The sequence below is a fragment of the Podospora pseudoanserina genome, chromosome 3 (assembly GCF_035222485.1).
Source record: "Podospora pseudoanserina strain CBS 124.78 chromosome 3, whole genome shotgun sequence".
NCBI lineage: Eukaryota > Fungi > Ascomycota > Sordariomycetes > Sordariales > Podosporaceae > Podospora > Podospora pseudoanserina.
The window spans coordinates 2,498,600-2,515,442 of NC_085922.1; the positions used below are offsets into that span (position 1 = coordinate 2,498,600).

The 16,843-nt window shown below is 51.9% G+C and overlaps 4 protein-coding genes across 4 annotated transcripts; 2 read left to right on the forward strand and 2 right to left on the reverse strand.

The window, feature by feature from the left end:
• Positions 1-3,824: 3,824 nt before the first annotated feature.
• Positions 3,825-7,973, forward strand: IME2 (Serine/threonine protein kinase; the record flags this gene model as incomplete). The annotated part of the gene is made up of 2 exons (XM_062945828.1): positions 3,825-5,653; positions 5,709-7,973. Exons 1-2 carry the CDS (start codon positions 5,477-5,479, stop codon positions 7,971-7,973), a joined length of 2,442 nt encoding a protein of 813 aa, XP_062801864.1. The 5' UTR covers positions 3,825-5,476.
• Positions 7,974-10,954: 2,981 nt separating this feature from the next.
• QC764_307240 (uncharacterized protein) lies at positions 10,955-13,795 on the forward strand (the record flags this gene model as incomplete). Its single annotated transcript, XM_062945829.1, has 6 exons — positions 10,955-11,181; positions 11,242-11,841; positions 11,915-12,166; positions 12,230-12,755; positions 12,827-13,522; positions 13,696-13,795. 5 exons carry the CDS (start codon positions 10,955-10,957, stop codon positions 13,157-13,159), a joined length of 1,938 nt encoding a protein of 645 aa, XP_062801865.1. The 3' UTR covers positions 13,160-13,522; positions 13,696-13,795.
• On the reverse strand, positions 13,186-14,727 carry QC764_307250 (uncharacterized protein; the record flags this gene model as incomplete). Its single annotated transcript, XM_062945830.1, has 3 exons — positions 13,186-13,993; positions 14,060-14,162; positions 14,255-14,727. The coding sequence occupies 3 exons, from the start codon at positions 14,725-14,727 to the stop codon at positions 13,826-13,828; spliced, it is 744 nt and encodes a 247-aa protein (XP_062801866.1). The 3' UTR covers positions 13,186-13,825.
• A 1,240-nt stretch (positions 14,728-15,967) lies between these two features.
• QC764_307260 (uncharacterized protein) lies at positions 15,968-16,774 on the reverse strand (the record flags this gene model as incomplete). The annotated part of the gene is made up of 1 exon (XM_062945831.1): positions 15,968-16,774. One exon carries the CDS (start codon positions 16,772-16,774, stop codon positions 15,968-15,970), a length of 807 nt encoding a protein of 268 aa, XP_062801867.1.
• Between the last annotated feature and the right edge of the window lie 69 nt (positions 16,775-16,843).

Sequence of the window (16,843 nt, forward strand, 5' to 3'; positions counted from 1 at the left end):
TTGGCAATGTTCTCAGCAAGCCCAAGCTCGTAACACGGCCCGGTCGTATTGCCACAATGCGAATATAATACAGACGAAGAGCTCTTCAGCGTCAAAGGGGCTGTGGTGGTGTTTCTTAACACAGGTGGCTCGATCACATCTAACAATTACCGGAAATCAACTCATCATTCCTCCCTCAACAACCAACACATCTCAAATCTTAACCTCTAACACGCGAGAAAACTTTTGATAATATTTCTTATGTCCCAAAACAGAACTGCCCATCAACTGTTCATATGGTGACACAAACACAGCCAAGAGAACCGGTCATGATACCTCTTATGCCCCAAAACAAACACTCGCGGAATACCTATATGGTAGCACAAACACAACTCGGACTCTTACCGTGAGTATGGTAGCCAGACAATGAGGCTCTTTTCCTCAACAGCAACAACAATCCAATCACACTCTATGTTGTCTTTGTACCACCTGAAATGTTTAGTTAGACTATCCAATATTGCCAAATGTAGGTATAGTCCCACAAACAAGGTCCGAGGCTGAGAAGTCCGAGAGAGTCCAGTAGTTATCATACTACCGGCATGCATGGCAGCCTGGACTAATCAGTATGACTTTTTTTGAGGCTCGGCAAGTAGAGCTTCGAAAGATATGTTCATAAAGAGCTGGCCCGGTCGTCATATATTAGGTAGGTGCACCACTCGGCGCCTGAGCCAGTTTGATTGAGACTGGTAGCGAGCGGGCTTGAAAGGAGATATCAACGGACATCTGAGGTATGCAGTATGTATGTGCCTGTAGGGAATTTTTCTTTTCTTTTCAAAAACTGCGCCTGACCCGGGCAGGCGTGGAGTAAGGCTCTGCTGGTGAGAAGACAGCTACCTAGTGAAGAGGGTGGGACGTGGTGAAAAAAAGGAAGCAGGACACAGGAGGACAGTGGAACGCCGCCCAACATCAAGGAGGAGTGGAACCATTCTCCAATCGGTAAAAGTAGCTGCGGATTTCTTGCCTCCCCTCTTCGTACTTGGTTGCGAGCTTTCTCTCAATATACTATCTTGAATCGAGAGACTAGATAAACCCAAGTCGGTAGTAGCCAGCCTGCCAGTCTGACAGGATAATGTATATCCTGTCCTAACCCATGATGTGTGAAACCTTCTCTCGGATCAACTTTCCAGGCAAAGCAGCAAGAATGTCCAAGTAAGGGCGCTTTCAACCCCTCCTACTACTGTGTATGTTGGTCGGCAGTTGAACAGAGAGTGCGAGCCCACCAACTACACAAAGAACAAGACAGCCTTGTGCAACAACGCCGAAGAACAGCTGGGACGCTCCTTTTGATTTTGAGACCTTCTATATAACCTCATCATCCACGTCCCCCTCTCACATACGACCATAGGCAGTTGAATACACGGGATCCCGTCCGCTCTCCCCTAGTTAAGCAATTGACCGCCAGACTAGTACTCAGGTGGGTGACCACTGGGGAATCCCTGGTGTTGTATGTTTTTGCCGGTGTCATCAACATTTTTTTGTTGATTTTTGGTGGTCAATGTTGTGGGTTGTGGTGGAGATTTTTCTTTGTTTGGAAATGCATCGCCGAAAGTCTTGGCAAAAAGTGTTCTGATATTTTTTTGGGTAGCGGCAGTTGAATGGTCCAACTGCCAGCCACCCGGACCAGCTGTGACAGTCGGGAACCAATCGGTCATTTCCCTTGATCAGAAGTGATTGGCCTGTGAGTGACAGATGCAGCAAAAAGGGGACAGGGACATGCAGGATGTGGATAGGATAAACTGTTATCAAATATCAGCAGTGGCATTGCGTGGTGGTCGCATAAGAAACAGCTGCGATATTCCCATCTCGAGCCGTTCCAGATAGAGCACGGTGCACCTTAGGATGAAAACAAGATCCCCGCTCGCATAAACTTCTTCGGTCGCTTTTAGAACACGTCGTCGAATTTGCGGGGCATCCAACGGTTTTACAGAGTTACTTTGTCGTCGTCGGTCGGACCGTGATGTGGAGTGTGCTTTGAACCATGTCCGCGTTTGATGTTTCGATGGTGTCGCCCAAACCCGAGGCGGATCACACTCTGCGTTTGGCGTCTGGCGTCAAGATTGCCTACAAGACAAGATGAAATGAGGGTTGGTATCATGATTCCAGCGTGCACACCTTCAAGTTTGACACGCCTGATCCTACCCACTCACACGTGCCTGTTGATCGATTGCTATGGAAGGATTAGTCGAACCGGGGGAGCTTCCGGGGCCCATGAGCCTTGCCCCCGGCTCGCCCGGAGTCCGGGCTTCCTCAAGATGGGCTAGCTCTATCCATAGACTCAACCACCGGCCCCTCGGTAAGAGCGCCGAGGAGGGGCAGACATCATGGTTTAAGATTTTGGAGGGGTTGGGAAACCTGATGGGGTAGTGAAGAATCTGGTAGTGACGGGATTCGCAGAGATGATCTGTTGTCGTTGGGACATCTTTAAGTCACCATGTGATTTGATGGCTTGATAGGACGATGCACCACGTTCACCGCCAACGGCGGCAAGAGTCGATATAAAAATCTGCCGATGGAACGGGCCCAGTCAACCTGAGCGTCTGCTGTTTCTCGTCCTGATATTCATGGTATTTCTTTTGCCTCGAGCTGGGTTTCAGCTTGTGGTGCCGTCAACCCACTGCCTTGGTAGCTAGCGGCTGGAGGCGAGGCTCAAGTAGGTAGCGCCGCCTTCGCGCCATGGTGTCTTGCCGTTTGTGTCATTGAGCGTCATGGCAGTCTATTTGCAGCTCGCAGACATTCAAAGCGGTTGAATGCAACAGTACAACCTTCGTGACGCAGTCCTGAGTAAATCCTCACAACCTCCTGCGCGCTGCGAGCAGGTTCTGTTGGTAAAATCGAGTTCAGGCTGTTCCACTTCGTAGACATCTCCAATCATGACCATGATGAGCCTGCGGTGCCACCACTCTCGGATTGGGGTTGATGGCTTACTGGACGTCGCACAGACACACCCTTGAGGAAATCGGGAAAACCGGACTCGAACTTGGCTGTTGAACCAGGGAAGACCTGTATGTAGCTGGTACTTCGGAGATTAACACAACATGTCGGAATCTTGAGGTAGGACAGATAAAGCTCCAGGTTTCTAGAACGTCAGAAACGTAGCGTGTAGCCTAACGGGACACCCAAGAGACGCCAAAAAAGCTGATTCGACGTCCAAAAAGGAAGCGTACCTGCACATCAATTCGCTGCCACCTACCACCCATCCAGCTGCAGGCTGTTGAGATGGACGAAACATGCGTCTGGCTCTCGGGAGACAGGCACCGTACATTACGACGGTAGACCGTCACGCTGTCCGCCAGAATTGCGCTGCTCCGAGATTGGTAATCACGATGAGAGGTCAGCGGGATGCCGAGAGACCCCACGGCGGTTGTCTCATTTGAGCAGCTCCATCAATATCAAGAGGGCATCGTGTGGTGGTGAAAATGGGGTGAAATGGCGGCTTGGCAGAAGACGACTTGTGATCGGGAAAGGAAGCCAGGGTGAGCGTGTGGGGCCCGACACGTGAACTGGTAAATTAGTGCGAGGCATTATTGGGAACGCCTTTTCTTGATTCTCTGGTGAAATCTGGCATCGTCGATGTGCAGAGGGTGTGCAAATTCTCTGGAAGCAGGGCAGCATGATGATGGGTTGCAGTTCCTGAAACATGAGAGCTTGATGAAAGCTCCCGCTCCCGCCCATCCTGCCTCTGTCCCGCTAAGAATCCAGCCTACCTTTTGGGGCAGCCAAGGCTGGCACAACGAGTCGGGTTTGGCAACGGACCCTTTTGAATTTCACCCCAATACCGTCACAAACGGCCCTCCCCCGCAATATTTCAAGCCACCAGCGGCCACCAGTTGGGTGCGGGGCCTGGCGGGGATCACCAGCCACTGACCACTGAACGGTGTGTGCTGGCACGCTGCCAACTGAGGAGAAGCATCGTGCGTTGCTGCAATGTTTTCCTGGAGGGAGGTGTCATTGGTTCTGCCGTCGACAAGCCACAGAATGTGGATGTGATTATCTCTCAGTCTGTCTCCTCTCGTCAATATTCAACAATAATAGCACTGCGGATATATGCGGAGCCAGGCAGCCCGTAACGGCGGGAGGGGAGCAGACGACGACTGTTTATCCGCCGTTGTTTGGGGAGACCTGAGGTGACTGAGAAACTCGAGCATCACCTTCGCTGTCAACAAACCGACAACCGCCACTCGGCCCAATCCGTGCCGTGACGGCTTCATCAGATATTTCTTCTTGTCGCGACGGTAACATTATTTCTTTTTCAACCCTGGTCTCTCACATCTTAGCCCAAATTGCGCCCGCTCGAGAGCAGCGTTGCTCCGAATCACTAGCGAGATTGGGTCCCCTATCGTTTTTTCTCGAAGACACCCCGGCCCCAGTAATTCATGCTAAGAGAACGGACCCATTTCCCAGAGCGCCAGCAATTGTTGTGCAAAAAAAACAGTTCACCGTCCACCGCCCGTCCTGTTGCACTCGTTCATCCCATGAGAGGAACAAGCCGTGTCTCTCTCTGTCTGCCATTCCGGAATACTGGCCCGCTCGTCCCCCCATCAGCTGTATTCAGTTTCGCGACGCTGTCAGCAAACGGCACAGAGCGAGACGGACATCTGAGACCATTCAGCTCACCCTCTCACTCAGTTCACTCAGCACAGGACAGGTCTGGACAGGGCAGTGACCTGTACACTGACACCGCTCCAGTCACCACCGCCGCTCTCACCCACCCTACACTCCCCCGACGCTGTCTCGACTTTTGACAGTTTCGCAATCGTCCGAGTCAATATCCATCGACAGGGTAAACAAACCCACACGTCTTGTTGACCCCCTGGAGTCAATCCTTTGGGCCATTTCTTGCATCCATCCATCCATCGCTTCGGTTCGCGCTAGGAGGCCTGCTGTTACGCCCGCAAGCTCCTTTTTCCTGGCCCTGGTCCTCGTCCCACACTCTCCGGCAACGCGAGAGATACCAGTCACGGTCGTCTCCTCGGCCGTCTTCCCTGCCATCCATCCTCGACAGGACATCTTTCCACAATACACTTTTGTCATTTCATGTCGCTCATTAACCCAGCTCTATTCATTCGCTCCTTTACAATAACAACTCCAACTGCCTACACTCCTTGTCAGCCACACGCTATCTAGAACTCACTCACACGGTCCGCTCCTCGTCGCGCCATCTCCACCACTACTATAATCGATCGCACACTCTGACGACCCCTCGACCCCTCGACACGCTCGCGAAAGTTGCTCCTGTAGGACACTGAATGCTCCGATAAACCGCACTGCTCTTTTAGAGAGCCTGTTTCCACTTGCGACTCGGCATTATCCGCGCTTCACTGCGCGCAACAGGGCGTGTGTTGGCTGGTTCCGGCGCCGATCCATTGTCAATTCGAGCAAGTCCTCGAAGACACAAAACACTCGAACCGGATATCCATCATTATTTACGACCATCAACATGACTGTCGCACACGACTTGACCCGCCGCGGGTCCACCCAGCTGGTCACCAACAACGGGCTACCCCTTGAAGACAGGTTCGAGGTGCTGAAGGAGATTGGAGATGGAAGCTTTGGAAGTGTCGTGCTCGCGCGAGTACGGACGGCGGGCGCCAGTGTTGCCCGTCGTGGTACAGTGGTATGGCTTATTGTTTTTCCCTTGACCAAGTTGCTGTTCTGACCATCAATTACAGGTCGCCATCAAGACCATGAAGAAGACTTTCGAGTCGTTTCAGCCATGCCTGGAATTGAGGGAGGTTGTGTTCCTGAGGACGCTCCCCGCTCACCCTCATTTGGTTCCGGCCCTTGACATCTTTTTGGATCCATTCACCAGGAAGCTCCATATCGCCATGGAGTACATGGAGGGCAACCTCTACCAACTAATGAAGGCCAGGGACCACAAGTGCTTGGACAACGCCAGCGTGAAGAGCATCCTGTACCAGATCATGCAAGGTTTGGAGCATATCCATGCTCACAGCTTCTTCCACCGCGATATCAAGCCAGAGAACATTCTCGTGTCTACTTCAGCTCATTCGGATTTCACCAACTCTTTCAGACGGTATTCTGCTCTTGTCACGCCACCATCGACGCCCCCATCTTATACCGTCAAGATTGCCGATTTTGGTCTCGCTCGTGAGACGCATTCGAAGCTTCCTTACACCACGTATGTCTCCACCAGGTGGTATCGTGCCCCAGAGGTACTGCTGAGGGCGGGCGAGTACTCGGCCCCGGTGGATATCTGGGCGGTCGGTGCTATGGCCGTGGAGGTGGCCACCCTCAAGCCTCTCTTCCCTGGTGGAAATGAGGTCGACCAGGTCTGGAGGGTATGTGAAATCATGGGAAGCCCAGGGAACTGGTACAACAAGGCTGGTGCGCGCGTCGGCGGTGGAGAGTGGAGGGAAGGAACCCGTCTTGCTGGAAAGCTCGGGTTCTCCTTCCCCAAGATGGCGCCTCACTCCATGGACACCATCTTGCAAACTCCCCAATGGCCTTCGTCGCTCAGCCAGTTTGTTACCTGGTGCCTCATGTGGGATCCCAAGAGCCGACCGACATCTACTCAGGCGCTTGCCCATGAGTACTTTGCCGATGCCGTTGATCCTTTGCGCCCAAAGTCTGCGTCCAAGATCCTGGGTCGTAAACAGTCTGACATCAGTCGAGGAAAGGACTCTAATGCGACCACGCCAACGGCTACATCAAAGCCGTCTTCGTGGTTCAGAAAGTCGCTCATTGGTCGCTCCGAGAGTGTCGAGGTTATGGCCGCTCCGCAGCCCGCCCCGAAAGAAGCACCAGCTCCTGCTCCTGCTCCTGCTCCTGCTCCTGCTCCTGCTCCTGCTCCTGCTCCTGCTCCTCGCCCGGCCCCGATCGCTCGACCTGCCGCTCCCGTCGAGCCATCACAGCCGGTTATGCCTGCCCCACGACCCACGGTCGCAAAAAGAGCAACCTGGACAAACGGCCCTTCGAACGTCGCACCAATGCCCATTCTTCCCACCATCCGTCCCATCTCACCTTTATCGCAGACTGTCACAGCCCAACCCGCACCAGTGTACAATGACGCCTATGCGAATGCGGTTCAGAGACACGCCCCAGTTCAAGAGAAGTCCTCCAAGAAGATTGGCAGGCAGCTCTCAGTCCAATCGAACACCAATCACTACGCTGAACTTCACAGGCAACAGGCAGAACGAGCTCTCAATGGACAGTCTGGCTTGGTGTCGCCACCGAGTGGACACAAGGAGAGCTTTTTCTCGCACCTCCGGAAAAGAGCGAGGAGGTTCTCGGGCAGACATCAGACGCCCATGTCGCCCAGCTCTGACGATATGGAGGCCCAGGCAGGTTGTGGACCATGGGCGAGCAACCGCTCATCAATGGTGATCGACAACCCGGCACCCATCCCCGTTCCAAAAGACACGTATGAGTCCCTCGATAAGACGCTCCGCGAGGGTCAGCAAATGGCCGAGGTACCTCCTGCGCCACCGGCCCATCAAGTGAATCAACTAACGCCAAGCGGTAATCTCAAGCGCCACCACTCCCTCCCTCACCACCAACCAAGATCGGTCGATAATCTGCTTGTCGCCTCCCGAGGAACTGGTCCCGTATCTAGCAGGACACGAAGAGCCCAGGCTGCGCACGGTGTCAACCAATACGACGACCCAAACGAGGAAGACGAACTTCTAGATGAAGTGTTGACCTCGACCCACCGTGCCATGAAGCGCCTCGACAACGAGAAGCCTCTGAGGCAATCAGCTAGCAATGTCGTGTTGACGAACCCTTACCCGACCCCTTCGCCCTCCGCCAGCGGAAACGTAATGCTTTTTGGTGACGGCAAAGAAGCTGTCACGCCCAAGCCATTGAACTACGACAAGAAGGCTGCCGAATACAAGTGGCCCACTCCCCCTTATGACGAGGGTGACTGGGCGGCTTCGGCTTCGGCAAGCATCTGGGCGGCGGGCAGTCGGTTTTAAGGTGCGACGTTTCTTTCTCTTGGTGACGGCGGCGAAAATAAAAGGTCTTGGTTTCTGGCTGGGTTTCATCGGATGGTGTTTTGGGATGGGAGGATTCTACTTGATTTGGTCTCATCGCTCACTCTCGACTCTGCCAAACGACGGCGGATATTTTCGGTTACAATGCTTCTCTCTGGATCGAATTCGGTTGTGGGGGCTCGTTTTTCAGTCTTTCGATCTCGCAAATACCCCCAAGGACGGTGCCGCCTTGTCGAGTGTTAGATTTTAATACCTTGTGGCTTGTTTCCTTTTTCTGTTTATTTCTCATATATCTCAAATTTCTGTCGTTTCAAATACCCCCATATAGATTGAGTGAGGAAATTGGGATATTTGGGTTTTTCTGTTTTCAACTGCACACAGCCAGCCAGCTTTGAGCCAGTTTTGTGTCACATATCGTCACTTGCTTGCTTTTTTGGCTGTTGTTGTTTTTCTTGGCAAAGCTCATCATCATCATATCATTTTGGCGTCTCACATGTATCGTCGTCGGATGGGGGGGCTTGTTTTTTCCTATGTTAGAATATTTCAAGAAGGGATGGGGAGAGAAGATGAGAGGGGGACTTTGCTCATATTTTTTGTTGTTTTACACAAACCGCACATATCACGCACCACTGCACACACGCACACACTGTTTTTGAAGGGTGAGCGGGGGGCAGCAGCCGGCTGGCTTTATGGCTGCTGTTTGGGGGGGTGTTGAATCTTTACACGGTACTATCTTTATTATTATTTTTACACACACCTCGACATATAAGTTTACATACCTAACCTTCACAATTTTTTTTTTACTTGTACGTCATACGAAGTGGTGTACCTGAGGTGTTTCATGGGGATGAGTTGTGAGTGAGGGAGGGGGGAGGGGGGCTGATGATTGGATTGGTATGTGGGGATGGGAGTATTGTTTATCACCACTCAGAATCGAAAAATGTTGCTTTGATATAGCTGTTTTGACTTTGTTGTCGTTGTTATTGGGGGGTGATAAGTGTGAGATGAGATGGGGCGTATACCAGGTGGCATTTTGTGCGTTCATTTATGGAGAATAGGCGTATAAGGTCGCTACGGGGTGGTTTTCTGTTGTATAAAGGGTGATTTTGGTAAGAGAGAGGTGAAGTTGTGTGTATCTACGGATACCCTAGGTATAGGGAGAGCGGCATATGCCATCAATGGATGGCGTCTAAGAGGTAAGAAGATCTGAGATAGGGCTATGGTGGAGTGTCACAACCCCCCTATTCTTTGCATTTTGGATTTCAAAACCAGCTATTACTTACATACAGCCAACGGGGTGTCCAGCCGCTGACAGCCAGCAAAAGCTGAACAAACTTGATTGTTTGTTCTGTTCGGTTTAACCCGCGTTTTTTGTCTTGGATTTAGTCCGAACTTTTTTCTCTGTACTGAGACAATTGAGCGGCGCGGGGGCCTCGGGATACCGGGAGTGGCTTGCTTCTTTTGCCTGGTTTTCTTGATCTACTGTTTGGTATCAGGAGATGGATTGGCGATGGGCATTTTTGCCACCCCCTTTTTTGGGCAACAAACACACGGACGGGCGAGAGGGTTCTAGAGGAGGGAGGGAACACCACATCACACGTAAGCTGAACGTATTTGACGGTATGTTTGAGAACATCAAGTACAATTCCCATGACAAGACCCAGTGCGCGGTGGAGAGAGATAAGAACGTATCAAAATTATCAGATTTTGGAACGTCCTTCTTCAGGAACTCGATACTGAAAGCAGCATGGGGAAGTTTGCGAATATGATTTGATGAGATGCTATGGAAGAAAGTGGATTGTATCGGGGATTCCCGTGCAAGGGCCAGGCAATCGGTTATCAATGAGCAACTTGTTGAAGAAGATCACCATTCTTTTCTTATCTCTCACCGAGTAGGAAGAAATCACGAAACATCACGACGGAGATTAGGGAAGTTGAGCGGCTTGGCAAATGGATAAGAAATGTTTGCCTGGTTCGAGTACATCGACAGCGAGATGTTTGCGTAGCGGCCTGAAAAAGCTTTCGTCATCACCAGGCCGCATCGGTTGTTGGTTTTCGCATTCGGCTCTTTTCAAAAATCTTCCATATTATTTAATCCCCGAAATAATGCTACCAGAGAAAGGCTGTATGTAGCAGTAGCAACGCCATCACGTGAAACCCTCCTGTTCCTGATCCCTGTCCTGCACTGGACCTGCCAAAATGGAAAACCCCCCCCAAAGAAAGAAACGGACTGGACGGTCCGTTGGCAGTTCATCCCACCGTTTTGGGGAGGAAAGGACGAACAGTTGCCCGTTATGGCCGCCAGTAAAATACAGTAGTGAACAAGCCACCAACAGCACCACCACCACCAACCAGCCTTGCAGCTCGCCAGCGGGTTGCTTGCTCTTGGGCTGAGGGGCATCTCTGCTTGGCGCTCCCCCACCCCATTTCTCCCCTTACCCCATCATCCCAGTCCGTCCAATGCTATCCAGCCTCAGAGAACCACAACGCACGACCGGGCAAGGCAGCAGCATTCGAGACGACAGGAAGCTTTGAAAGGCAGATATATATATGAATTGTGGTTATTTTCTTGGCCGTATACGAAGACTTGAGACCTAGTGGGACGGGACCTTGCAGGTTATTTACGTCATTTTCCACGCGGCCACCTTTGGGAGGGGACTTGGCTAGGGAGCCAAGGGGGAGTGGTGATCTTTGACTTTTGGTGTTGAGGGGTTCATCGGAAGGCAGACATACTTTGGGTGTTCAATAATTGGAAAGGAAAGATTGCTTGGACAAGATTGAAAGTCGCTTCTCGTTCAGAAAGGGATTCGGAGCTTGGAAAGTTTTATCGGGTTCGGGGGTATCAACGTTGTGGATACGGGCGTTCAGGATATGGGATTTGGCAGAGGTTGAAGGGGTGGACCGTCTCTCTTATTGTTTTCACTTGTATCACCACCACATCATCAGTCGATGCCACCGTCACCATGAATATCCCTCTCCCCATCCACTCATCAACGAATCTGCGGAATCGGGAAAGCAGAGACTATCACATCAAAAACAACACCTCCATCAGCAGCAATACCAGCACTCAAAGATCACCGCCACCAGCGGCCGAGGCTATCAATGGCCCGGTTAGGGAGGCGGCCAGAGGGTCAGCGGTTATCAACGACAGGTTAATCGTTGGTGTCGACTTTGGAACTACATTCTCGGGGTAAGCTTCACCCCATCCCACCAAATCTCATCATATACATATCACTAACATTGCACACAGAGTAGCAGCAGTCTACACCGGCACCCCCGACGACATAGAAATCATCAAAACCTGGCCGGGCGGCAACGGCATCACCTCAGACAAGGTGCCCACCGAACTATCCTACGACCTCCCTTCCAACTCACCCCCAGGCACCGCCCCAACGATAAAATGGGGGTTCCAGTTCAAACCAGAAGAGTCCCGCCTCCGGTGCATCAAGCTCTTTCTCGACCGCTCCCAGAAACTACCATACTATGTCTCACCCCTCGAAACCGCCGCCCAGCTTAAGAAGTTCAAGAAGACGGTCGCCGACGCCGTGAGTGATTACCTAACGCAAATATACAAACACACAATGGACACCCTCACACGAAGATACGGCGAGACGTTTATGGCCTCGACAAAGGTCAGTTTTGTTCTCACCTGCCCGGCGGTCTGGTCAGATGCTGCGAAGAACACTACTTTGCAGGCGGCGGAGAGGGCCGGGATGGGGGCGGGGGGGCAGATTCAGATTATCAGTGAGCCCGAGGCGGCGGCCGTGTATACTTTGAAGGCGATACAGCCTAATCACTTGAAGGTTGGGGATAATTTTATTGTTTGTGACGGTGGTGGCGGGACGGTCGAGTGAGTTCTTGCTGCTTTTGCAGTTACCCCTGAGCCCGGGAAAAGGGCAAACGAAGCTGACAAAACACCCCAGCCTCATCGCCTACAAAATCGTCTCTCTGAACCCCATAAAAGTAGAAGAATCAGCCGTTGGAACCGGCGGGTTGTGCGGTAGCGCCTTTCTCAACTACCGATTCGAAGAGCATGTCAAGTCCAGACTCGGACAGAGCAGGTTCGATGACATGAGGGCGAAAAAGGGCAAGACATGGCAGATGGGACTGCGGTATTTCGAGGAGTTTGTCAAGAGGAATTTCAACGAGGACGAACATCAGGAGGTCAATGTGCCGTACGTACCCCTTTCCCCCTCTTCCCTCACCCTCATGGAAACCTAACCAACAACCCCCTTTAGGTTTCCCGGCCTTCCCGACGACGAAGAAGCCGGCCTCGACTCGGGCTTCCTCGTAATGACAGCCAACCAAATCAAAGAAATCTTCGACCCCGTCGTCAAAGAAGTCTGCGAACTCGTCCAAGGTCAAGTCGACAACCTCCGCGCGTTGGGGGGGATCGTCTCGGGCATCATCCTCGTCGGTGGTTTCGGACAAAGCGACTACCTCTACCGCAAGCTCAAGACTCACTTCACCAGCGCCGCCCCCCCTCCCTATAGTGAGAGACCCTCCCAGGCCAACATCGACATGCGAGAGCGGCCCTCGGTGGAGGTGATGCAGCCGGTATACGCCTGGACGGCCGTCGTCCGTGGCGCGGTTTTGCGCGGCTTGGAAGGTAACATGGTCATATCCCGAAAGGCGAGAATGCACTATGGCACGTCGTATGCGACTGTGTACGACGAGGAGAAGCACTCTGTGGCGGAGAGGTACTGGTCGCCGCTGTGGGAGAGGTGGATGGTCAGTGACAGGATGCAATGGCATATTGCAAAGGTTAGTCTCCCACCCTCTCGTCCCCGTATTCCAGTTCCAACATACCAACAAAAGAGAAAAAAAAAAAACAGGGAGAAGCGCTATCGCCCATGCAACCCATCGCCTTCCACTACACCCGCAACTTCCGCCCGGGGCAGTCGTTGGTCGTCACCGACGACCTCATCGCCTGCCAGGCTGATGAGCCGCCCAAGGCTTTTACTCGGGATCTGGTGCACGTCTGCACGCTGACCACGGACCTCAGCGCGGTGCCCAGGCATCTGTTCACCAGACTGACAACCACACGCGGTGTTGAGTTCGACAATCTGGATTTTACCCTCGAGATGATCGTCGACAGTGCGGGGCTGGGGTTCGAGCTCAAGGTTGACGGGGTGAGGTATGGGAGGGTAGATGCCGAGTTTCACTAGTTGGTCGGTTCTCTTGATGTTACTGGGGAGTAGGGAAGCAAGGCGTCTGCGGTCAGGTTGTTGGTTTTTCGATACGGAGTTGGTTGCCCTTGCTTGAACCTGGACGAGGAGAGGGAAGAGATCATATATATATCGCACAGAACAGTCCTGGAACACAGAGTATGAATGAACCTAGGGATGGTGTACTTGAACTGGTCTAGACAGGGAGTAACTAACCAATTTGCCCATGCTCTCTTGCATGTAGTGTCCAGCCCCAGCCACCCCCCTCATGAAACTGCCTTGGAACAGAAGACTCGACGTCCGTGCTGCCACGCATATGATTGCTCAACGGCAAAAGAATCACTCATTAACCATGCTATCTTGGTATTCTTTTCCGTTTGCCTTTTCTCCTTTTTTTATTTTGTGCCCGTGTCATGTCATCATAATTCATCCAAATGCCCCTTAAGACGACAGGTTCGATGCCAAACCCCATCTCACAAAGTCCTGGAAAATCTCCATAAAACTGAAACAGAAGACATTCGCTGATGTTAAACAAGAGACAGGAAAAACCACAAAATTTAGCTCGACACAAGCGAGCGAGCTGGGAACGAAGTGGTGAAACCAATGGGAAAGAATTGTGTAGTGATTGGGAAACCCATAACTGGCTCCAAGTAGAGGCAGCACTGTCTATCGGCGACGTTTCTCACCGACATTGTGAGCTTGCTGTCTAGGGTGATCAGGTCGGTTGGCAAACCGTGAACCTGACGTTGCCACTTTATTGCTGGAAGAATGCTGAGGGAGATCGTCATACCCACAAAGGAGACGCATAAAATGGAGACGGGCACCTGGTATGCTCTACTCGGGAAGGATGTCATGGTCAGAAAATGAGCATGAGAAACCCGTAGGAAAGAAAAGACGAACATCACCCGTACTCTGAGCATACATCATCAGCAGCTCAGGATTATCCAAAAAGGCAATCGCCTTTTGACGAAGCTCTCTGCTCGCGTAATCCTCCTTCTCAGGTCTGTAAATCACACACCAATGTCAGTTATTCCACTTTCCCCATCTCACAACAAGTATGAAAAGCAAGAAAAGTCTCACCTCCCTCCACCACCACCACCACCACCACCACCACCACCCCCCAACCTCAACTTCGACGTCCCAACCCCACCCTCCCGATCACTCAAGTCACTCCCCTCAGACCCATCCCCCGAATTGTAGGGGTCCTTCCCCCTCGCCTGACGGTCGCGCATGACAGAAGTGAAAGCGTCGCCGTCGTCCTCGTCGTCGTTTGATAATGATGACGATGAAAGTGATCCCGAGCTGGTCGTCGCCGTCGTGTTCATATAAGCTGAACTGAACTTCCTGTTGTTGAAGCTCTTATTGTGGAAATGTGCAAACGAAGATGAAGATGGACCTCCACCACCGCCGCCGCTACCGAAGTTGTGGTTGTGGTTGTGGTTGTGGTTGTGGTTGTGGTTGTGATTGTGGTTGTGGCTGTGGTTGTGGTGGTTGTTGCCCCCACCACCACTTCCTCCTCCTCCTCCTACTCCACCACCGGATGGGCCTCCTCCAGGTGACAGGGACATGGCTGTTGCTCTCGAGTCTCTGCGAGTGAAGTGCAAGTTGCTTTGAATGAATGAATGAAAAAAAGAAAAAAAAAAGATCGATAAAAGAACTGCTCCTTCTGAAAATATCAGACGACTCTGGCTTTTGGTGTTGCTCCCAGCTAATGATAAATGTTTCAAAAAGAAAGAATCGCTCAAGTCCAATAAGGTAGGCAAGTTGAACAAGTGAAGTGGTGCAAGCACCACCCAGCTACCTCCAAAGGACCAGGAATGTGGGGCTAACCTAAAGCCGTACCACAGCGCCTACCTCTACGTTCTTCCCTCTCTGCCACTCAAATGTTTGCTCTTTCCCTCCTCTCCTACTAGCCAGCAGGTTGCCTGCCTCACTATGAACGCAAGAAAGAAAGAAAGAAAGAAAGAAAAAAACGTAACTGCACCTCCTCCCACTCTCATCAACTGCATTGCAGATGCACGTCCCCGTCTTGGGGCAAACATTCACGCAATGGATGGGACGGAAAATGCTCTTTTGTCTTCCTACTTGTAGCCTTGGCACATACACATAGACAGTTGCTTCTTTCCAAACCTGACCTAACCAAACCAGTTTGGCCGGCTTCGAGTGACTCCATCAAAAGTGCCCCGAGTCCTGGTAAGACCCGCAGCAAGAGAAAAACAGTATCGGGTACGGCTCCATTGTTCTCTTCTCCCTTTGTTGGTTCTTGTCCTACGAGAGGAAAGGCCAAAAGGCGAGTGCCGGGACGCATGGAGCTGAATCGGCAGCTACCCGATGGCTTACCTCGCCCCCGCATATCGATACCTACATCATAAGCACCTTTTTCCCACAGGGTCACGCAAATTATGGATTATGTTGGGCTATTACCGTATTCTTGGCGACGATTGCATACCGCCAAAAAGATCACCTTGTCTGCCATGGTTATGCCATGTGGCTGGCCCAGCCGTTCACCGCTCTACCACCCAGCATCGAGCAAACACACCAGATGACAGCCTCATCGTCTTGCCGGTTTCCATCCATCCATCCCTTGGTATTGCTGCCCGGTTTGATCTTGCTTTTTCCTGTCCGTTTGCCTCCCCCTGCATTTCTTACACCACTTTCTTCCCCTTGTCCAGCTGAAGCCATCCCAACATCAGGAACTAGAAACCGTCTCGAAAAAAATAGACAAAGGTAGAACCGGTCCCAGAATAAACCTAGAGACTTAACAACCTCTCCATACCAAACCCTCCTTACCAACTGCCTCTCTCCTCCTCAAGTAAAAATCCCCTCCCCCACAACCCCCAAAACCTTCCCCCCCACCGCCGTCACCAAAAAGTAACAAACCCTCACCCCCCTCTCATCCCCCCCAACCTCATAAACCCTCACATCCCCTCCCTTCCCAACCTCCCTAATCGCCTCCAAAACCTCATTATTCCCCCCCTCCGGATCCCAATCCACCGGATCTTTGATCTCCACCTTTGCCCCCTTGGGATCAGTATGCCCAATCATCCTCGCAAACTCCTCCTCATCCGGCAAGCCCCCATCACCCTCCAACCTCAACGCCACAACCTCACACGGGCTTTCCGCCTCCGACGACGCAGCCGTAAAAACCCTTCCTTCAACCGCCTGTTTCAGCTTCTCCGGAACCTCCACACCGGGGTCGACAAGTTTAAAGTGCTGTTTATCTCTACTACTCGCGGCTTGGGTGGTATTAGACGAAGAAGCGTTGGCCTTGTTCAAAAAGGCGAGATAATCCTCGTCCGACATCTTGACGGCGGCAGTGCGGGAGAAGAATCGCTTCTGTCGGGGGAATCCTGACGCGGAGGAGAAAGATCGTAATGTTTGTAAAAATGGAGCTGCGGTAGGTGTAGTGGCTAGAGCTACGCAGGTAACAGAGTGGTACGATCGAGCTGGTGGGAATCGTGGACAAGAAACACAAAGCTTTGTGTCCGAGTACGTCGAAGCGTTCTTGGTATGAGTCAAAAGGAAAAAAGAAAATGGAATCTGAAAGAGGGAGGAAGCCTTGTGGGACAAAATAACTCGACTAATTCCGTTGAAAAAGGGCGCAATCATGGTCATGAGCAGCAAACCAAAGCCGGCAGTTCTCGAGTTGGGCAAAGGCCGATGATGTAACCGCAGTTTTCTTGC